Below are 24,107 nucleotides of genomic sequence, written 5' to 3'. Positions count from 1 at the left end.
GCCAAATAAACAAAACTACAGACTGCGTTACAACACTTTATTGACATTCTTGAGTTTAATTACATAAAAGTACATTTTGTTAATGCATTTTGGTTCTGACCCACCGACCTCTTTCTGAAACTGGTTTAAAGAATTTCACACTTTTAGGCAACTATATGGAAACCACCTTGATACAACTGGAAGGTTAATGGAAAAAAATGAAGCTTTCCATCAGTTTACTAAAGTTTTAAAAAGAGTGAAGCCTAGTGAAGTCTGAACCTGCCTCAGCTGTTACTCAGAAGTTGTCTTTGTCTTATACAGTCGTTACATGTGAGCTAAAAATGAATTGCAGCCACTACAAAGTCCTCTTAGGCACTGGTAAACAGATACTTCTATTCATCTTTACAGTTAAGCTAGCACAAGGCATTACATGATTAATTCAAGAGGATACATTAAACATTGCTGTGTGTCTTTATTATAAAAACAATGTCTCTTAATGTACAAGGCATGTTAAAGAAACAGTTCAGTCATTCTTCTTCATTCAGTGAACCCACGAGTGATGGTTGACACAGCAGACTTGCATTGTTCTATAATAATTAAGGTGCAAACGGAAATACGCCATCTCACAACATTTTACTTCCAGTGCTCTAAAAATACATTTTACTTTATCCTGAATGTAATTTCAGATCATGCTGTGACGGGAGGAGCAGAGGCCTTCAGAGGTTCACTTGGCTCAGAGTAGCCGAGACTTAACAGAGCCAGATTTAGTCTAATCAGATCAGATAGAATCTTGTTCTATTACTACTTGTCTTGTCTAATAACCAAGAGGATTCATGCAGAATATAAATCAGTCTTGACCACATGGTGCGTCATCTTCATGGGAGAAAATATGTTCTTAAAGGCAGAGGGAGAGTGTGAGCCGTTAAATGCAGGAAGAATGACGTATGATGTGTTGATTTTGACCATTGTAGCTCGTTAACTGACGGACAGTGACACTGCTTGTTCTCTCTCTGTCTGGGTTTGTTAAGGCTGTCTACATTTAGGATTGGGTCTAATTTGGAAGTATGGTTGTGTCATGTCAGTTTGTAGTTTAGACTGTTTTTGGATTGTCTCTCTCTGTCCTCAGTCAGTCAGATTTAGCCACCTTGTGGCCTTGTTTTTATTCAGCACAGTTCTGTTTTTTGGTCTGAATGTTAAGAGGGCAGATATACCACACATTGTTGAGTTGGTAAATTAAATCTTGCATAACTTAATAACCCCAGGAAACATGAGTTAAGCTATTCAAGTGCAAGGGTTGGATCTGTTGCAGTCAAGGTGTTCAGGTATGTTATGGCCTGGAAGTAGCTGGTAAAACCACAAGGCTTAGTGCTCACAACAGAAGGGCCTGTCTTATACTGACTAATTGAAGACGTTACGCCATTGGTCGGCCGAATGCTGCGTGACTGAGTCATGACATCATGGTTGGCTGGCCAAGGCTGTGTAAGGGACAAAATAAGAAAGATATTCTGTCGTTTCATTTTACATGTAAATAAAGCTGAAATCACAGCACGGCCATCGACTTTAACTTATGAGTCTGGTGATTTATCAAATGGTGTCACAGCTTGGAAATGGCTTGGCAGTGACTCCTGGGTGGGCTTCGTTTTCAGTCACTATTCCATATTTGTTCTGCTGTCTGACAACAGAAACAGAAAAACACGCAACTGCAAACAGTTTCAGTTTCAGAATCCGGCTGTATTAAAATACTGCGTGAGCACAGAGAGGAGGAGAGAAGCGAACAGATAAAGGGCTGAAACCAGGTGATACCGGGCACAGTGCAAATATAAGTCTAGTTGCTAAATGCAGCTTTAAACAGGCCGTTATCACTGAGTGAAGAAGCCAGTACACGAGTAACTGATGTTTACATTTTTGTTAGGATACAGTACTCAGCTAGAGGCCAAACCACTCAGCAAACTGTGAGCCTGGTAAATGTTTTAGATTTCAACAACAATGACCATAGTCACATTTGACATATCAAAATCAAAATTTGGTTTGTAAATTCATCTTCTAACTTTTCACTGGTTAGAGGATCATGTGAATGCAAAGTAATTCTTCTCTGAGCTCACTGAAGACTCTGCACCACTAATCCACAATGAAATGTGAAAAAGCCCTGGAAGTAAAATGTTTATGTTTAAATATATTTATGTCTCAAAAAGAGATTTCCATGCATAGTATTTAGAAACCTGCTGCATGTTGTAATGAAATAAAAGTCTCTCAACTACAGATGTGTGTCATGGAAAAAAAAAAACTTACATATAAAATTTAAAAAGAAAATAATTAAAAAATAATATAAAATAAAAGTTTCCTACTTCTAATTTGTCAACTATCCAACCAGTAGCAGTATTTAGCATTAAAGATGATTTGACTGCCCAGTGATTGTCATTTAGGTTGATTTTTGTGGAATTCTGGGTAATGTAGTTCGATTAATCAATTCAGCATTGGAGTGAATGTTAGGTGTGTTGTGAGCTGGAATTAAAGCCAGTCAGTTGTAATAATATAATAATATATAACAGAAAGTCTTTCCACTTGCTTTTCCCAAAATATCACCTCATATACATTTTGCTGCAGTTACACTGGTTTTGTTTTTGTCTTACTTCAGAGATTGTCAAATTTCAGTTTTCCCTCCCTCCAGTTCAGAGGGAGTTTCAGAGCACATTTATTGTTATCATGTTACTTTAAGCCTATTTTACTTTTACTTTAGATACTAAACTGATGTGACCAAATATGATAAAAGTTGCTTTAAAAAGACAAAAGTAACCACAGCAATTGATTAAAACCACAAGCAGGATTTTAGCCTTCAACCAAACAACCACCTTTCATGCCAAGATCAGACTACACAATAATTTTGTCACTGTCAGATTAGGTTATCGTAGAGTCATAAATTGTTCATCGTCAACTTCTGTGATGTACATAAAGTAGGTAACCAGTAAGGTGGCAGAGACATTAGCCACATGTTAACACACAATTAACATTTTTTTGTGCACCAAAAAACTAAGAAATCTAAAAAAAATTTAAGAACCTTGCAAAATGTGCGGACAGTCTTCGTCTTGCACGTTTCCAGTTTTGCAAACTTGACGCACATCCGCAAAGCTCAGCCCTGGAACTGACCTGTTATCTGGATTTATCTCTAAATCAATTCCAGACTTGAACCAACCTAACATTTTAATATAAGACTCTCAGCTCTCAAAGCTTATTTTCATTCATCAGGTCAGGCCATTAGCAGGCTGATATTGTGTAGTCTGATCTCGGCATTAGGCTGGGATGATTCTGAATAGCGACATCACTTCCACCTTCACATTTCACTGACTGATCAGTTTTGAAATGATGTTAGCACTACAGGAAAAAGGTAAATGGAAACATTTTCTCACAGTTCTGAACAGTCCCCTGTAACCACAACACCCCCATCTCCTCTCCACATGTCCTCTATAACCCCTTCTTCTCCCATGCCGACCGAACTTTTCATCAATCAGTGGCGTCTCAGGAGTTTGGTGAAGAATCCAGTTGAGGCTGACTTGTCGCTCTTGGCCTGTGCCTCCTCTTTGGCCTGGGCCTTCTCCTCTCCTAGCCCCAGCTCCCCCTCCAGTTGCTCCAGCTCCGACTGGTCCAGCAGCTCAAAGTCCTCCACCTCGCTGTCCGACTCCTCGGCCAGCTCCAGCAGCCTGGTGGATTCTGGGAGTCTTGGCCGCTCCGGGATGTTACTCGGCGCTGTGAATCCAACTGCTGCTTCTATCCTCTCCTGGATGGCAGCTGTGACCGCGGCAGTGATGAAGTCTCCCGCAATCTGATTGACCAATTCGAGGGCTTTGTCGGTCGGTTGGTCTTTGTGAGAAAGAAGTGTTTGCTTGGATTTGATTGACTGCTGGGGATGAGTTGGCGAAAAGGGAAGGCCCAGGCTGAGGTCATCGTCATCGTCACCATTGGTCGTCGTGCCGTTGTCAAGTGAAGGGAATTCTGGAAGGCCACCAGTGAACACTTCTTCTCTGTCGAGGTCTGTGAGGTTGAGGTAAAACACAAACACAAAGTGGATTAGTAATTTTTTTTCTCTGAAGTCCTGTTTCTTGAAAATTTCATTTGCCTTGTGAAATTACTTAACATTTACTTGATGAATTTGCACAAAATTATGTGCAGACATTCAGTCACAAGAAATGAATCCAAATGAAACATTTACTGTTTAAGCCTAGCCCATCAAACTACAAAGCTCATCACAGCTGTTCAATCAGATGTATCTCTGTGCTTCTAATCCACCACTCTAGGCATTCAATATCTGTATTTTATGACGGTGTGTCCAACTGTAGGATGACGTAGAACTGAGAAATGTACCCTCTGAGTTTTCAGTCTGTGGTGTGTGTCCTTCTGACAAGTTGAAAGTACCGTTGTCCGTCCACGTCACATCAGACACCTCTGTGTCCGATACAGACATTTCCTTACACACTGCAGAGTCGAGCTGTAGATGGGAAACAGATGAGATGTCAAAATACCAGAGTGCAAAACCAGGGCAGCAAAAAGGTTCTATCTTCTGGTGTGCAAGTTAGTCTGCTCAACAGTTCAGTAGTTTCTGGGGATATAGATAAACTTTAATTAAGCTGCTATGTGTAGACAGCTGTGTGCACTATACTTGATTGGTGCTGGAAGGCCACAAGATACCAAAGAGATATTCAAAGTAATGTGTAACCAAGCGTTTGGCTTGAAGAGCAACATTTTTAAAAGCATGTTTTGGCATTTAGTTCAATGCTGGTCTCAATGCTGATGTAGATCATGTGAAGCGAATTTCAATTAGTTTTAACTGGTCCTAGTCAGTCAACAGAAGCATAATTAGATTGAGATGAGATGATCAGCCAACCTTGGGAAACATGGAGGAGAGGTCTGATTCGATGCCCTCCTTCTCGGTCTGAGCCTGCATGATTCTCTTCTCTGAGGAAGAAAGCGTGGACGAGACTGATTTAGTTTTCAAGTCAAATACTGAAAGAAGATGATGCTGCAGGTTTGTTGGGGTACAATTAAAAACAAAATATTTATGTGTAGATATTTGCACTTTGATGTTGATACACTGTCATGTGCACAAGAGACATTTATTTACACAACTATTTCTTGTCTTATATTATCTATTCACTGTCAAAATGCTGGATGAGTTGTTTTTGTGTTTTTTTTCTGAATCAGTGAGTGAGTATTTTTAGCTAGAAAGAATACAGGCATGTGTAAACTGTAAGTGCATATACATACATAAGTGCACTACATGGTGACATATTTCAAAAATAATAAATCACTTCAAATTTTAGTTACTACAAACTTGACATGCTGCTATAAAGACTCTTCTGCAACTTTCCATTTTTTGCTTTTTTTGGGGTAAGCAAAGGACATAAAAAGTCAAGAGCACCACCTGGGGACATTATATTTATATATGTTTAAATTGTCTTATAAAATATTTACCATGATTCTCTTTGATTTTCTGAAGGAACTGCCCAATGCCAAAGTCCAGCTTCTGCAGAACTGGCTCCAGCCACAAACCAACCTCATGAAATGAAATCAGAGGCCACAGGAAAATGCCCAACACTGCACAGAGACGCCAAGAGAGGAAATGGGTATGTTTCCAGAAAAACTATTAACTTACTGGCCATAAAAACATCTTACAAAGGCAATTAAATTTTATTTGCAGAAATTAGTTTACTGATGTAGGGATACAGTATTTGGTAATCCTCATATGCACTTTTTAAACCTGTTATAATCCTCATTAATTCATTGCCTTGATGTCTCTCATTATTATTATGCTGACGACACTCAACTATATGTCTCATTTCAATATCTAGACTGCAGGAAGCCAGACAAATAATTATAAATACAAGGTTCATCCAGTCATCGAAACATGTCCAAAACTTTAGGTTACTCACCTAGAATATATGAGATGACAATCCCTGGAATGTAGCGTCCTAAGACAGCAAAGAAGGTGCACAAACTGCAAACCAGCAAGCAAAACTAGAAGAGAAAGAAACCAAGAACAAAGAAAATGACACGAAACATTTATACTGATTATTTCCTACTCTCATCCATAGTATACAGTGAGTGTCAGTTACTTTCTTCAAGTTTTTCTTTAAAGCCCCAGAGAGTGATGAAATTAGTTTGGGCAAAATACCTCCAAAAAGCCTGACAGCCACATGCTCCATTACTGTAACTCAGTTAATCCAGAGTCCTCAGTCGTCTCTGCCTCACCTTGCCTGGGTTTTGCTGTTTGAAAGCCGATGTCTCCTGGAGGAAAAGTTTGAGGGAGTCGCTGAACTGAGGTCCAGTCCCAGACCGGCTATCCTGGCCTGAGTCAATGATCTCCCAGCTTCAGGGAAATAAAGACAGAGGCCATGTTAGTCATCCGTCATCTTAAAGATAACTCACAATGACAGTGTAAAGTCTCTAAAATGGAGGAGGACAGGTCTATGGTTGACCAGACAAAGTGTCTAACACAACACATGTCATTATACTATATGACATTACATAGAGATCTTTTTAAACCCCCTTTTTTGGCAACACTGGAACACATACATATAAGTTGATAGGGCAAACAATTGTTCATTTTCATATGAATTTAAGTCCAACTTTCATTCCTATGTCAGAAAACTATGCTGATGACAGTGGTAAGACAGTAACGCTACAGTGCCATAGAACAATGAGCTAACACTCCTGAACAGGTGAGAGGAACCACTTTGTCTGGTGATAATTCTCTCACTCTCTCAGTTGACAATCTCATTCATGCTTTGGTTTTTCTTTGTAGTTTCCTCCAGGACTGATACAATACTATACAGTGACTCTGCATTATAATATCAACAGCTGACTCGACTGAGAAAGGGATTGAAGAGGTTTATTTGGAGGCATAGAATGAGTGTCACTGATAAAATTTAGTTCAAGAAAAAAGTCGTCATCATCTAATTTAAGAAGCCTACAATAAAACTTGCAAGATGACTAAACAGACAGGTGTCAGATGGGAAAAGGGATGTGAAAGTGCTTTCCATGCTGTAGTACTGCTGGGAATCCTGGGTCACCTGGTGAGGTATGAAACTTTCCCCCTCCAGCTTGGGGATTCCCAAAAACCATCTCCCGTTTAAGCTCTACTATCAGACCTCATGCTCACTTCACATAAAACAGCTATAAAAGGCACACATCTGCAGGTCATGTGCGATAAATAGATGAGTGTGAGGTAGCTGAAGTCCTGCTTCCTCTTTTAGCTGCTCTGTGTTCCACTTGTTCCACTAGCTTAACTAGTTGGAACCCAGTGGAACATTGATCATTGAAGGCTTCAGTCATCAGCCTTTTTTGAAAAGCTGAAATGTCACAGGTGATAAATGAGTGTCTACTACTGTACTGAACAGTAACAAAGATAAAACAAATATGAATTTGTTAGCATCCAAGAATAGCATATCCAATGTCCAAATTTCAACTGTTCAGATGAAATTAATCAAACTAACAGTGTAACAGTCGCTAGGTAACCGCCTCAACAGGGTTCATCAGATTAAATGACAATGTACTAAATATAAGCTCAACAGAGGATGGAAACTACATGTCCTGTGAAAGCAGCTGTCCTGGTGTGAAATCACCATGGAGATCTGGCTTCTACAACAGCTAGGCAGGTTCCCGCCGGTTAAAACAGCAACAAGGTTCCTCTGCTAATTGGAAACCATATGACTGTGGTCTTTGAGGGGTTATTACCATATTGAAGATGCACATGTTGAATATGATGTGATTGATAAACAAAAATAACTGCAAATACAGGTACAGATACAGGTTCCAAGATGAGATATCACTGTTTCTAGCTAGGTTTGGACATTATTACAAGATATATACTGTGTAATGATGTACTGTTGGTAGCCACCCTTTCAATATTTCTACATGCATTAGTGCATTATGCAATGTTTCCAGTCAGCAGGTGTTATTTCTTTATGGAGGGGTTTGTATCATGTATAAATGTACCTTGAACTGTTAGGTATTTAATTAGCTGTTTTATACACCCCCCTCCCCTGATTGAGAACTGGAAAGGAAAGGCAAAGCAGAATCAAATGCCAGTTTTGTCAAATGAGGGTTTACTTTCTGTTTCATTTCATTCAAAATTAAAATTAACGCCAAAACACCAGCCACCAGCTTCAATCCACAAACACCTGCACAGGCCTTACATCGACTAAACCATAGTGTTTGCTAAAGGAGACAAACTAAAGCACTCAAAGCCACTCTACCTGTTGAGCTTTCATCCTTCCAATTTTTCTTTTGAATCTTATTCGCCTCTACAACCCCCCACCCCCAAACCCCCATCCTCCTCATCATGTATCTAGACAGGAGAGGGTATCGCAAGCTACAGTATCTCATATACAACCACCACCTCTCCCACCTGACCCAAACACCAAACCTTGTCTCACATAACCCTTATGACGAAAGGTCAACCCGTTGCTCCCCTCTCGACTTCCTGGCACATGCACCCGCAGGAGGCTGGTTTCCAGGGAAACATGATGAGTTGAACATGTGACAGCGATACTGTGAGGCAATAATAGCAGTAGCAGATAGACTGGATAAGCATTTCTCTGTTCCACGAAAGAGAGACGCGCCCCTGGAAAGAGACACAAATCTTGATGGATCAACGTCACAGATCGTCTGGAGTATGGAGGAATAGTTTGTTAGAGCTTGTTACTAGGTAATTCCCTTGGCAAGTCTGGCATTAGTGTTTTTCCCTACCACTGTGGAGTCAGACTATTTTCTTGGCGGACCCTTGGTATAATTTAGTGCTACAGGTAAAAGTTAGGCCATGTTCAAGAAACGCACTTTAAATTTACATCCACCTTGTCCTTTTAACAGTCACAAGTCACGTCACGTTAATTCATATTAATCCTTAATGGATGACGGTCCAGGCTCAGTGTAAACACTGATAAATGTAGCTTGCAGGCCACATTTTAAACTTTTTTTTTGGTAGCACAAATAGTTAAGAAACAGAACTATCTGGCAGAGTTCCCACACTGTATTGCATCTAAAATAAAATAAAAGACAAAGAAAAAGTTCTTAAACCTCAGCTAGCTAGCTAGCTAAACGTGCAATGTTAAGAACCTTGGAAACGTCTATTAGTTTATTATACTGCATTAGAACATCTTGTCATGCATTATGACTCTAGCAGGCTGGTCACACCAGCGTTTTTAGCATAAAATTGAGCATAAAACTCAAATTACTTTAAAAGGTTAACTGTAGTTAGTGGATAGGCTGGTGCAGAGCAGATCGGCCCACAACCAACAGCAGCGACCAGCAACCAGCAAGATGACCCAAAACGTCATCCATTGTTTTAGTTTGCTTGTTGTCACTTCATCCCATGGTTAGCTTAGTTTGAACTGTAGTTTATGATGGATATCTGTGCACTGATTCAAAACAGTGATTACACAACTTCGGTACTGTCATGATGGACACCAGCCAAATAATGACATGAAACAACCTCAATTACTTCTGAAGAAAGTCAAGGCACCTTATTCCATATTCAAGTTAATGATGCTACTTTTCATCATGTCATGATTATTGGATATTTTGTAATAGTAACATTTCTACAAATTCAAACTCTTTATAGAATGAACTTTTCTTCCCATCTGTCTGACGGCCTTTGTCGTCAAAGATTTTTTGAACTACACCTCACTAGTTTTTGGTTTATCCAAGTTTAATCCAGAGGAATCAGAAAAATAATAATTCTAATACACATGGCTTGTGAATCCTGACATTTTTCTGACCTCCTGTCATATGGTACATGAGCTCCACAAACACTTTGGGTACTGAGAAGTGAATATATCACATTTCATTACTCCAAGACATTACAGACCACCACTGACGACCACCATCCACTGGTGCATGTTTTTACGCCGTAGTATGAAGACGTGTCATTACCCAGACAGAAAATATCCTTATTTCACCAGAGAACTTGACAACAGCCACGTCATAAGACTGCAGGCGAGGAAGGAGGGCGTCAGCACCACATGAGCAGCTGTCGGACAGATATCACTTTTTACCCAATCAGTAATCTCTGAAACAACACAGAGAGCGACATGTCTGAGCCTCTAACAAGCCCAGTGACGGCACTTTATAAATAGAGTAAGACAAACAATACAAGGAATGGCTGTAAAAACATCCCAGCTCTTTACTTGTGATTGGGGAGGGGAGGGCGGGAGGGGGGTAAATATGTTTACCCACCTGTCTGTAGGGGTATATACCACAGAACCCCTGACTCTGACGCAACTAATGCCTGTTTATGTTCTGTGTACAGCCACATATACAATAGGCTGACATTAACGGAGGGAGAAAGCAGAGTCCCGGCTGATCGAGTTTACAGTTAATGCATGTGACTGTGCAAGACACACAGCCAAAAGCTTCAAGTAATATAAGAAGCAAGTCTTATGGACGCATGAGGAGTGATGACGGAATGATGGGTGCTGCTTTGCAAGTAGATCTGTGCTGTGTCATTCAGGTTGTTGATATGTTACCTATAGACTCAACTTGAGAGTTAAATATGGCGTGAACCATCTTCCAATGTCATTAAATACGCAAGTTAAAACAAGGCCAAACACCGAATGCACAAAACAAACAAAAGCAACAACAAGACAGCAATCTCTACAGAAGCCTTAAAGGTTAGGTTCACCCAAATCACAAAAAAACAACACTTCTCAAGGCTGTCTCTTTGGTGTTAAGTTACCAGGGGTGACTGCGACGTTGTTTCTGGAAAGACATGTTCCTGATGACATTTTCAAAAATTTAAATTCTTAAAACACAGCAAATGAATTTCCATCCTCAAAACCTGGTCAAATAAAACCAGAACTATCCAAATGGCCGTAAAGAGAGAAAATACAAAACAGAAGTAACAAATCGTTTTTTTCCTCTAACCCTTCTTTCTTTTCTCCTCCAGAACACACTCAACTCCAGTCGTACCTCAGTCCTGCCCCACGATCTTCAGGAGACATCTCAAGAGCTTCAGGTACCTTCAGAAGATTTGAGGACACTATCAAATGTAGCCAAACACTGGATTTTTAAGATGATACTTTTGTGAGGAGACAGGAGACAGCTACAACTTGTCTTTAAAACAGTAAAAAAAAAATCAGGCACAAACTCAGGGTTGAGCTACACTCAGGTTTTACGTGCCACACGGCGCGAGAGCAGCCTGTGTTTATCCTCATTGAAGCCCCAGTTGGAGTATTTCAAGCAGCCTCTTCTAAAAATAACCTGGTCACACTACATTCCAACTGGCAGCCATCAGGAGGACAGAGAGATGGGGTTAAGGGGGGTAGAAACAGCAACACCCTCCACCACCACCACCACCAACCCCGACACCACCACCAACCTCCCAAACACGCCTGATCTTGTGTCAGTGACATGGCATGGACAGACAGATGAGAGGGGACATGTGTGTCCCTAACACAATGTTGGATGTTTACTTTAAGGCAAAGTTTGACATTTTGGGAAATATGCTTTCTTGCCAAGAGTTAGATGTGAAGATCAATGCTAGACTGATATCGTGAGCTAAATATGAAGCTACTGCCAGCAACCGTGAATCCACCTACCAACACCTCTAATGTTCACATCGTATCTCATTCATTTCATCTCTAAAAAAATTGACAATTTTGACATTTTACAGGGGATGATGTATCAGACTACTTCTTGGTCAGGACCAGTGGTTTCATATTTAGCATGCAGACATCAGAGTGTTATCACTCTTCTCATCTAACTCAGCAAGAAAGAAAATAGACATATGAGCCAATAAAAGAGAGTGAATATTATCAATTGCATATTCTCGTACGAGGATCAATGTAAATGTGGCAATTTACTCTGATACGAATCAAAGATACAAATCTCCTAGCCCTACTTTGACCACAGCCGGTCCCACAAACGTTACTTCAAAAAGTGAAAAATCAGAGCAGAGACCCGTCCCTAAAGTTAGGTTTACTGTGCAAGAATCAAGAAAAAAAACATGATTATACAAAATATTTGAAACATTTTGATTCATACTGGAAGCAGGTTAAAAATACAAACAAAAAATACTCACAAAAACTGGGATTTTTACAGTGTTCACATGACTATGTCATGGTGATGGTGGATGCTACTACACAAATACTTTCTTGGAAGTTGCACAAGCTGTAGTTCTCAGGTGCCACACACATGGTTCATAGTTTTATGAACATAATGTTCAGTACACAGGACAATAGAGATGATGTGGTAAAAAAGAGTAAACTGATCTAGAACTGGGGGATTACCATAAAATAACTAGACTAGACAAGACTAGAGTTGCTGTCAACACTTCAATCAGAAGTTCCCGACACACAGTAAGTATCTGGTAGGGTCAATATCACTGCCAAGGTTAATCATACAATGATACAGTCACAATCAGAAGAACCACTAATTACACTGCTCTACACATGTATTTGAATGCTTCTAAAAAAATAAATAAAAATAGTGTTTATCAGCATCTAAACAGAATATAAAATATGGTACATGTGAAGGATAAACATACACTTTAACTAGTTTTCTCCTCATAGTAAGTATCCTGACATGACTGCATACCTTCACCTCATCTTAAAGTTCAGAGGAGCTAAACATAACTGCAAAATAGCAAATTAACAAACTGTAGATTTCCTTTTTAGTCTCAATCTTGCCAGTGAGTCAGCAGTCAGTCTTGTTGCAGGTTTAAATGTCCTTAATCATATGGATCACACATATTCAAACATGAATAAAAACACAACCAACAGGGCAAGAAAAGTGTCTAATTCCACTGCATAATTTCCTCAATATAATAATATAATAATCCTCAAACAATGTTCAACAAATAAATAACTAACAGTAATGGATTTGGCCTAACACAAATTCTGATATAATTTGTTGTGTGACTGTGACTTCATGACGGAGAATCACAAATACATTGTGACTCTTGTTTATATGGTAAATGACTTGATCACATAATTTGACAGTGAAGAAACAGCCATGGCTGGTTTGTTGTTTTGTTTTCCACCAGTCGACCCATCCAATCAGAGGGTTCCTTCTGAGACACACCCACGCTGTGTCCAGTGATCTGATTGGTTCGACTGTTTCATGTCACACCTCTGTATCAGTTCCGGCTTTGGAGAAACAGCTGAGTCACACACACACACACACACACACACAGAGTAATCATGCACACACTGCACTCCGGTTTCACAACTCTTAAGACACTTTGCGTTTGTTGTGGGAACAAACAGCAGCACAGAGGGTCTGTCCTCGATATCCAGTGTCACAGAAACACATGACGTCTAATTAGTAGCATGACAAATAGATTTTTCACATTTCGACCATTAAAGATGAGGATCATGCTCTTTGTGTGTTTTCAGTGGTAGTACTGTTATCAAAGTCAAGATCTCATTTTCCTGCCACCAACTAGTTTCCTCATTAGCTTGATGTAAATATATACATTTTGTTATTTTCAAGTTAATTCAATCCCCCATTTATTTTAAACTGCACCTGCTGTTACCACGGTAACTGACTCTGATAAAGAACTCACTGTGAACAGGCACTGAATGGCTAGTACTAAATAAATGGAGAAATCTCTGTCTGTCCTCTTATTTTCTCAACAACCGCTCATCCAATCAACGTCAGGTTTTGCAACTGTATTGCTGAGGACCCACAAAAGTGCAGTGTCGTCCGTGAAGTTTTTTGGATGAGTGAGTGTCAACAAAATCCACAAAACAGACATCAAATAATCTATATACAGAACTTATGCAACCATTCAACTGACAACTCACAAAGGCTTCAATTGTGACACAACTGTGATGTCACAGAACATCAAAGGCAACCTTCTTTATTACACAGAGAGAATACTTTTATTAGAGTATTCCAGTAGAGGAGTATTCCAGTAGAAGAAACTACTTGTTTCATTATACTGCAAAGATCATCCTGCTGGAACAGAGGAAATTACACCATCACTTGGAAAACACTAGCTTTCTACAAAATGGACATCCTGAGTGGCTGGCTCTGCACGACCACTGGGAATCTCCTCAGATCAGTGCCTGCTGGTCTAGGACTTCATCGTCCCTGAGGAACCCTGGTCAATCATTCAACACCTGTGATGCCACCAAACCGAGGTAGTGCCCTGCATACAAGCTATGGCCGACTTCCTGAAAACAGCTTGTTAAGTGCGGTCAAGAATCTCCTCAGATCAGAACCTGCTGTTCTAGGACTCCAACATCCCAAAGGAAACCTGGTCAGTCATTCAATACCTGTGCTGCCACCAAATCAGGTTAACACCCTGCACACAAGCCATGGCCGACTTCCTGAAAACAGCTTGCTAAGAGCGGTTGAGAATCTCCTCAGATCAGAGCCTGATGTTCTAGGACTTCATCGTCCCAGAGGAACCAAGGTGTGAGTCAGCTTAACTCTGTTAATTAGCTTTTGTTAGTTACTATTTCATGGTTTTTATTAAGGTTGAAAAGAACAAAATATTTCATGCTGTTGTCAAGAAAATTGAAGGACAGACAGACAGAAAGAGACAACAGACTATAGAGTACATTCACCACATACAAACAGTGACAACACGAAGGGACACTGTTAGTGCAAACATCCCAGCTGTCAGCTCGCATTGTGGGTCAGCAGCTAATCTCCCACAAGCCTTTGCCTGCGACTTGCTCTTAGTCTGATGAACAGTTACCCACAAGACACCTCTGACAGACGACAGCAGGTGACAACAACACAATCCCCCCCTGCTGGCCAAATGTCACAAACACTGAGAGAATGTCACAGGGTAATGAAAGATATTTACACCCACTAGATATGCAAATTAGGACTGAACAAACCTGTGGTGAAGCTAGTTTCTCAGTGCAACCATCACAAGCATACAGACAAAGGGTTTTGAGGGATTTAGGAGATACAGGGCATTATATTGGCCATCTTGACTATATATTAATGAAAGTCACCAAATATAGTGTGAAGGACCGTTCAAATGGGATTAACAATACTGAAAGTGGGAAATAACATCTCAGTTTAGTTCACTGCTCCAGATCCCACTGAGAAATGGCAGGATGTAGACAGAATCAGCATTCAGTCGCACTAAAGAGAGACAAAAATTTTAGACTCCATTTTCACACAAAAATCTAATTTTACATGGAGAAATCAAATCACTTTCAAAATGATGTCAAGAGTATGATCTAGCTGACTGATGTGACTCCCCCCACCACTCAGTCAAAAACCAAAATGAAGGTCAACTCATAGTTTCTGCATCTGCATGTCAATTTCGTTAACTAACCAACTCCAAAGTATAACTGCGCCAGACAAATTAACTTATAGAGAAGCCATCCATCAAAGTTAATTCAGAAAAAAGCTAAAACCTGAAACGATCTGACTGAAAAACCCTTTTTCAAGAGGCTGTAGCATGTGTGCATGAAATCAAATCAAAGTTAATTAAACTGAGAATGTAACTTATTAATAACAAGTGTCTTAATGTCGAAAAAGTACAAAAACACATTTCTATCAACATATGTCTATTAATCTGTTTACAATCTGAATATAGTATCAGTTCTTAACAAAAAGTCACAAGCCTGTAGTTAGAGTTATTGAAGGGTCATATGTACAGACATGTGTGACCAATCAGCTCTGCACGGCTGCAGTCCAGACTAACGATGAGACCCTGTACTCTCAGACTACTGTATGTTCAACACATCTGTGCACTCAGTTTGACAGGAAGCACATTTTTGATATATTTTGTGTTTCATGGAAACTTTATGGTCTATCAGAGACATACAGCTCAAATCTAAGAGAAAGAAATAAGTAAAAGTCAGCAGTAGCAGAGTTTTAGAAATATTTCTCATTGCCTGAGTTGATCTGAAGGCAAAATAATCTCATTGTTTGTGTTTAGCATGAGTGGGCAGGGTCATAGAACAACTACTTTCTGACAAAGCAGAGAGTTCCTCGCTGGAAATTTGCATCTGCTTTGCTTCTGAGAATCTAATTTTCAGCTTTAGAGGCAAATGACTCTAAAATACTACCAGAGGCCTCAGCAACATTCAGGGACACACATCAGAGCTGTGGCAGATTCATAGAGTTGTATTATTGAAATGAGGAACAAAACACTGCTTCATAGTTGGTGAATTTAACCCAAGTAGACAGAGAAACTAAAAGTGAGGTGATGAATGAATGAATGAAGCTCAGTGACTCACTGAAATGCACCTTGGAGGTTGTAAGTGACTTTTCAGCTTTCATGTTCACATGTAGCTTTCACTTCTCATCAGCTAACCGGATATTTTTACAGAAGAGTTTTGTTTCCATCCAGGCCCTGAAAGCTCCAACTGTCAGTCATGACAACATGAGTATCCCGATTATAACTGATCTTTGACATATTCTTTCTGTGTTTGCATGTGTGAACATCATATCCTGATTTCTGAAACCTGGAAAGCCCTTATTCCACCTTACATACTGTACACATCTTATCCAGGTTTCTGAATGCCGCCGGTTTTCCCTACATGAACGTATTTTATCATTATTTATTGATGATCTTTTATTTGTATAGAGTTCCTTCTCTGTAAACCAGATCAGCTGGTGAGCTAACCAAAGCATTGAAAAACACCAATCAACCACCAACTCAACTCAACTCAGATTCCTGCTTTCAGAGCAGCTCTGTTTTTAGAACTATTAACTCCAATCTACAGTCACTGCTCAACATCAAACACACACATTAACATTCACATCAGATGCATTTCAGTGTCCTACCTTGCAGTCATGCTACGCCATAAGTGAGCTCCTGTGGAAAAGAAGAAAAAACACCGTACTAATGAGTGGAGAATTTTAGTTTCCTTACATCGCTGTAGGTCGGTTACATTGGATCAATTCAAATTATGATGACACTTTAACTTTAACCCTCCCTAGTTAGCATTTATAATCAAAATACAAACATTTAAAATGACTAACAGTCTCCTGTAAGCATGAAAGACAGACTCATCCTTACTCATCAGACCGAGTCACCATCAGGCTGAAGTCACCTGAAAACCTGAGCTGGGCTCACTTCCATTAGCTTGGATCAAAGCCTCAGCTGCTGACCGCATAACTGATTAATCTGCCAGTTATTTCTTCTATTAATCAGTTAATCACTTGTTAGTCTATGAGATATCATCAAAGACTACATGTCAGATATAGAACAATGTGCAAAGGTATAGAACATCTATGTCAATATAAAATACCATTTCCTGTCAATCAACTAATCAATCAACAAATCATTTCAGCTCTAATTCAGTGTTTCTTTTAGTAGGAAAGTTCATCATTCGCAGCACTGTTTGTGATATTATTCTCTTTTGATATGTTGGACTTTTAAATTTGATTTGATTACAGTGACAGAAATAGATAATACTGCGACAAATCGCCCAGCCTTAACGACCATTTGGCTGTTCACCTTTAACTGCTAATCAGTTTTTTTAACCAATCCACCTCAACCTCCTCCTAACGCCAACTTTGTTGCTCTTTATACAAAAAGGTATTTTCGTGTTACCTGTGTATCTGGACCGAGCGAAGTCTCTGACCATCACTGTGATGACCAGCACAGCCAGCAGGACGGCCAGGAGGCTGTAGGCTCTGAAAGAACCGAAGGCCACAAACCTAGAGAGAAACAACCCTTAGGTTGGGAACCACTGGACTAAAATAGTTAACCTGTATACAAAGTAGTTCAAACCAGCTCCACATCAAACAGCTACAGCAATGTTGGTTACTTTTGATACTTTAACAACATTTTACTGACTGTACATATATATTTTTACTTCAGCAGGACTTTCACTTGTAATGGAGTATTTTTACACTCCTGTATTAGTACTTTTACTTAAGTAAAGGATCCTAGTACTTCTTCCAGCACTGGCAAAAAATCTTAGACTTTCATGTTTCAATTTAAGCTTTTATCATCCTTTGCTGTTGTTATTCTTGTCTCTGAGAATTTTAATGATTTAAGCAGAGTTTACTCTTTAAAATGGCGCACACATAAAACATGATACGGCACATCTGGTATTTTTTAAAGACAGTATTTTTACATTTGACAGTTTTAGGCCGAAATGTGAATAAATTAAATGTAATTTATATTTCTCCACCAGGATTATAGTCTAGCATTTTGAAAAAAAAAAAAAAAACAGTTATTTGAAGTATAATTTATCTGTGAATGTGTGTGAAGAGAACATATAAAATGTAAACAAGAAAAAACGTACTTAAACAATGTTTAATTTCTTGGGCATATAACCATAAACATAAGGATATTACTGTGATTGGAAAAATGAAATTATAGAAATAAAAAAAACAAACAGGATCGGTGTAAACTCTTTAAATGACTTTAACAGTATAGAAATATTCTGTATAATACTGTTCCCTGCAAAATCACTAAGAGCTAAAGTCACAAAAAGATTGAATGACCTTAAAAATCTAATTAGAAAAAAAGGAGTAGCGCAGAGATTTGGATGTAAAATCATTGTAAACTCAGAGAGATGTTTGGTTATTGTGTTTTTACTGAGCTCTGAATCCTAATTCCTCTCCCTGTGATTAAACAGGAGCTCCGTGTTGTGAGGACGGGAGTCTGTCTGATATCCCTGCGTCATGATGCCTACCAGAACACCGTGTTGGCTGCAGCAAACAGGGCTGAAGTCCTGCACGGTCTCTGCCTCCAGTTGACCAGGCCGGTGAGACGACACCCTGCGCGGCCGGGAGGCGTCTCCTCCTCCTCCTCCTTCTCCTCCTCCTCCTCCCGGTGTGCCTGGCTCGGCGGACCCGGCGGCCCGGCAGCCGCCTCTCCGCCGCCCGCGGTTCCTGCTTCCCGGCTCACCAGCATTGGAAAACGACCGGGGCCCCTCCGCGCTGCCGCTCCGCTGCTCCAGCAGAGATCGGTGTCAAGGTAACCGGAGCGTTTACGATAGTGTTTCCGGTGACGGGTTTTCAAAATAAAGGTCACGATGTCACTTTGACAGACACTGTTGTTTCGTGACTGAGGTAAAAATACAGCGTCAAAAAATGTGAACACAATTCATTCAACTATCCTCCTTCTATTAAGTGAAACTACGAAAGTATTTTAACATCCATATTCTGCAATTTGTTAATTTCCCCCATGCGTATTAATAAAATCTCACTTAGTAATAATACATAACAATTTATTTCCTAATTAGAGTTTATTTTAATAATTTTATTCTGCAAAGTAACAAAATGAAGTCTGGTAAAAAGCACTATTTTTCCGTATGAAATGTAGAGGAGAACAATAAAATGGAAATACTACAGTAAAGTAGCTCATCATGGTGCTTGAGTAAACCCCAAATAGATTACAAGATAAATCTGAAGGGTCTCAAGATGATTAAAAAAATATAAGACAATAAGAAACATATTTAGTCCTCATGAAAAAATGTTTACTTTTCCTTATTCTTATTAATTGTTCAGACCTCTAATGAATCTATTCCAATTTAATAAACTGTGACTTTTTAAAACAACTTATTTTACCAAAGTATCTGAGGGAAAACAGGTGAATTTCTTGAGAGGTAAAATTAGCTGTTGGTCATTAATGCTTGGCAGTGGCTGATTAGTGGGAACATGTTAAAGTTAGCCTCTCCCTTTTCACTGTTACCAGCTCACACCCATGAAGGTAAAATAACAGGAATAATAAATACTGAAGTTTCATTAAATGTCATTTCACTGATTTGAATGGTATTTTTTTAAAATGCTTTTACTGTGAAAGACAAACTCGCCACACTTCCTGTCTCACAGTCTGGTTCTGTCTGACTTGACGCAGCTCCGGACTTCAGCTGCTGCTTGTTTTGTTGTGGTTCAGGTCATTGACGTCAGGTTTGTGTGTGTGTGTGTGTGTGTGTGTGTGTGTGTGTGTGTGTGTGTGTAGATGCATTGTAGATTTAGAGTGACGTCATTGTTTGTGTTTTATATATCAGGTCCGGTTTAATGAGGAGTGATAATAACGATAATTTCTTATTAATTCTGCTCTGAGCGGTCAGACGACAGGTACAACCAGCTAGCAAAGAAATCCAGCAGCTCGAGAGCGAGATATTTTTCTCTGGAGTTTATCAAATGGACGCTAATTAGACACCGACAACCTGAGATGAGAGTTGTTTTCTGTTTTCACTGGATATTTTCACTTGCATGTTTACTTCAGCGACTTTATAAGCACAGCAGCAAATCAGGACTGTTTCTCTGCCCCCTAGTGGTGAAAAATCACTCACTGCAGCTTTAAACGGAAACAAAAACAACACAGTGGTTTCACCATGAGGACCTGCACTCACAGAACCCGTCCATCTGGTGTAGTTGTGGTGTAGTGAAGGCTGTTGTGACTTGTGAAAACAGCCTGTGTGACGGACCGCAGACTGGGCCACCTGCCACGCACGATGGAGTCCGAATGAACCCGTCTTGGGGAGTAACGGGGAAACTAAGAACTACAAAGAGGCTATGACCCATTTTGCGCTGCCGCCTGCAACGATCTGGACCCGAATCAAGATCAGAGCCCGGTGCCAAACCGTGATCTCCAACAATGACCTGCTCCACTTTCCACCGCGGGGACCACTCCTTCACTTCGCACCAGTCCACCACATATCTGACACACATTCACATCCACAGGCCTGTTCTCAAAACAACTTCATAGCTGCTCTGAAAGGTAACGAGCTTTTCCTTCTCTGATATTTTAAGAATCAGCTGCAGACTGTGGTAGAGTTTCATTTTAACGACTGAAACATTCTTGACCACAACAGCTAAACCTGAGGCTCAAAAAGGTTAGTGCAACAGGAAATTGTGGATGTGTATGATTTTTTCAAAATGAGTGTTTCTGATCTGCCACCTCTATAGTTGGGGTTTGGTTAAGTTAGGCAGCTCAGACCTACCTGGGTAAGGTTTGGGAAAGTCTGTCTTCATGGAGTTTTGACTGTTGGTCGGATGCAAACCAAAATGTCAGATGACAATAGACGCCCCAAACTCCTCCCTAAGAGGTTTTACAGCGGTATAACGTCGTCACATGACGTGTGGAGCTGCAGTTTCATCACTGTGTGGGATGCTATACACATTATCATTTGATGTATTATTGTGGATTTGATTCATGCAGAGATCAAGCTTTTATCTTTGTTGTTTAACCAGAATCATCTATCTATCTATATTTCACCACCAGACTCCATTGACAAAAACTGTAATTTTACAGAGCAGAACACAGGAGCTGCTGGAATACCACTGCCTCCACCTGTTAGTGTCTATTGGACGGACTGTGACGTGGACAAATGCCCAGTTAGATTGATAGACATTACAGCAGCTGTTCATGGAACCAACTCAAAAGATTTTTGTCCCTATCGATTATTTACACCCAGAAACATGGGAAAATAAGGCCTAGGTTCAACAATACAGGAGTTATTCTTTAACCCTCAAACAGCCCAGAATGTCCAAAAACTGGTCCTCTCAAAGATAGAAGTACACACTCACACACACACACACACATATTCATTCATAGGTTTCCAAGCATGCGAACACACAGTTGATACACACACAAACATTGGTACAAAAACTAATTGACTTCAAGAAGTTGTACACACAGTGCACAAGTCTGTATCTTTACACACTTAAACAAAGTCCAGAACACACTCATTCATGATTTCTTGTGCACACACACCCACACACCATTATCAGTAGAGTGTGTGTGTGTGTGTGTGTGTGTGTGTGTGTGTCAGCCACTAATTGGACTGAATTTCACTGAGCAACAAAAGATCAGGCTCGAAAATTCCAGCTCTGGTTTGTACAGGCTTTGCTTTGTTGTCCCTTCGCCTCTGTTTGTTCTCTTCTAATGCTGTGTTAACAGTTATCTCTCTCCCTCTTTCTCACCCTCTCCCTCCCTCTCTCACCCCCTCTGTCTCTCTATGTCTTTCTTTCAATCTCTCTCACTTTTTTTTTTCCCCCGTGCAGCCCATGAAAGGCTTTTTGCCCCAAACGAAGCTCAGTTACCCCAACTGCTCCGAGGCAGGCGAATCCCCCTCAGAGGCCAGAACTTGCGAGGTGCTTTCCCCCCTCAAAAATCTCTCCCTCCCTCTCTCTCTCTCTGACACACACTCACACACACTGTAGGAGCCTGTCGGACGTCCACAATGAACCCCAGACCTTCAGCGGAGTGGACCGGTGTAACTGTCTCCATCTTTGGGAACCTTGCCGTGTCTCTCGGTGCTGAGCCTGGACCTGAACTTTCAGTTGAATCTTTCTGCTGATCCTGGCGGCATAAAGGGAGAGGATGATGATTGAGCTGCAGAGCACCGAGGATGCTGGTGGTGGCGGCCACGTGGACATACTGAGCACCGAGGAGCTGGAGTGTAAGATCTGCTACTGTGCCTACAACTTCGGGGGTCGCAGGCCAAAGGTTCTGGAGTGCTGCCACCGAATGTGCTCCAAATGCCTCGCTAAGATTCTGGATCTGGGTGAGTCGCCTCCCAATGCCGTGGTGTGCCCCTTCTGCCGCTACATCACCCGACTCCCAGGGGAGGCGGTGAGCAGTCTGCCGGACGACTGCAACCTGGTGGCGGCACTGGCCCTCCAGAGCAGGAATCAGAGGAACCTCCACCTCCACCAGGAGGCGACCACGGAGCTGCTCCTCAGCCCCAGGCGCCTGAGCTCTCTGATGGGTAGCAGCACACCTGTGATGTCCCCTTCCTCTTCCTCCTCCGCTTCCTCACCCATGACCTACTCCTCCATTCGGGGCTCCCCTAACTTTGTGGTCATCACCATCATGGAGCCTCCACTGGCGCCTGCCTCGAACCAGGACCTCCACCTCCCACCACGAGGATCTCACGCACTGAACCGGGGCTACCGCTCGTCCAGCCTGGACTCCATGGCGTCCATCACGCAGAGGTGGACGGTGTGGAACTGCGCCGCCCTCCTGTGCCAGACTTCGGCCCGGGCGCTGGTGTGGGTGCTGGGGCTGCTGTACTTCAGCTCCCTGCCCATGGGGGTCTACCTGCTCATCATGCAGAGGACAACGCTCGGTGTGCTGCTGGTGAGCCTGGTTCCCGCCAGCCTCGTCATGATCATGGTCTATGGATTCTGCCAGTGTATCTGCCATGAGTTGTGGGACTGCATGCCACCATAATGGGGGCAGATGAATGGGCAATGGTTTGCTTTGAATATGCCTGACAATAGATGTCCAGAATTCACTAATGGGGATGTTACTGTGTAACTGACCATGTGAACATTAACTTCAGTGGCAGATAAATTATCCTTTTCTCTATCGAGGAGGAGAGAACATTATGTACATTACAAATGGAGCTTTTCATTATTATACACGTTCATTTGTGGGGTTTTTTTTAGCTTGGTAGCCGACTAATTACCCATTAGAGCTCAAAGTGACAGATTTAGCTAAAATTTTCATGCCACTTCTGGAGGAATCTGCTTAATACTGTTGTAGTGAGAAACCTGAAGGAATAATTTGTTACCTAACAGTGGTTCACAACCTTTTCAGATTGTGTCGCAGCCATAAATGCATCAAATGTGAACTTTAACCACACCAGAGTCCTGAGAGTTCTTGAACTCAGCATCAGCAGCAGGGTGTTGTCACACATGAAAAACTCTTTCTATGCACCAGGAAGAGAGATCAGCCTGTTGTTCTCACCGTGAAAGACTCAAATGTTACAGATATAAACAGGAGTTTGACCCTGAAATAAATAGGTGAAAAATACCAGTGAATCCTGTCATAGATTATTTTTGTTACAGCGTCAGATCCGCTTTATACTTTTATTGCATCTAGTTGTGAATCAGCTTTTGAAGATTAAAGGTTTTTAGTCAGGATAAGAAATTTGGGCTTTTTGAGAAGGGACTCTTGACACCTTGAGCCAGGTTCAACCCCCGGCAGTCTGAATCCAAAGGTTTGATGCCAGTGAGGGATTTTATTTTTGTTGCTGCATGAGAAAACATCTAATGTGTTTGGGGACAAAACCCACAGTATTTGTTCCTTTCTATTTATCTTACGTTGATGACTTAGAGTTCAGCTGAATCCTTGTGTCAGTAAGGAAGGTGAGGAAACACAAAGAGAAAATACTGTAAATCTGGAAGATACCCACTTGATTTGAGTAAGACCGCTGATGCCCTGTTAGCTTCAGATAGATGAAGGGATA

At 40.9% G+C, this 24,107-nt stretch overlaps 2 protein-coding genes and 1 long non-coding RNA gene across 3 annotated transcripts; 2 read left to right on the top strand and 1 right to left on the bottom strand.

Annotated features, from left to right (window-relative positions):
* Positions 1-23: 23 nt before the first annotated feature.
* Positions 24-18,978, bottom strand: retreg1 (reticulophagy regulator 1). Its single transcript, XM_018678843.2, has 9 exons — positions 18,594-18,978; positions 17,501-17,607; positions 16,729-16,759; positions 6,220-6,337; positions 5,901-5,985; positions 5,443-5,565; positions 4,856-4,926; positions 4,336-4,459; positions 24-4,005 (listed from the first exon to the last, which is right to left on the bottom strand). The coding sequence occupies exons 1-9, from the start codon at positions 18,812-18,814 to the stop codon at positions 3,482-3,484; spliced, it is 1,404 nt and encodes a 467-aa protein (XP_018534359.1). The 5' UTR covers positions 18,815-18,978; the 3' UTR covers positions 24-3,481.
* On the top strand, positions 5,478-18,625 carry LOC108884769 (uncharacterized). The gene is made up of 4 exons (XR_001961115.2): positions 5,478-5,594; positions 10,913-14,386; positions 17,486-17,628; positions 18,537-18,625. It is a non-coding gene; the product is annotated as an uncharacterized LOC108884769 (long non-coding RNA).
* Positions 18,979-21,124: 2,146 nt separating the features above from the next.
* On the top strand, positions 21,125-23,680 carry rnf182 (ring finger protein 182). The gene has a single exon (XM_018678845.2). It carries the CDS (start codon positions 22,235-22,237, stop codon positions 23,084-23,086), a length of 852 nt encoding a protein of 283 aa, XP_018534361.1. The 5' UTR covers positions 21,125-22,234; the 3' UTR covers positions 23,087-23,680.
* Positions 23,681-24,107: the final 427 nt, after the last annotated feature.

The sequence above is a fragment of the Lates calcarifer genome, linkage group LG4, assembly GCF_001640805.2.
Source record: "Lates calcarifer isolate ASB-BC8 linkage group LG4, TLL_Latcal_v3, whole genome shotgun sequence".
Classification (NCBI taxonomy): Eukaryota; Metazoa; Chordata; class Actinopteri; family Centropomidae; genus Lates; species Lates calcarifer.
This window is presented reverse-complemented; position numbering and strand designations above follow the sequence as displayed.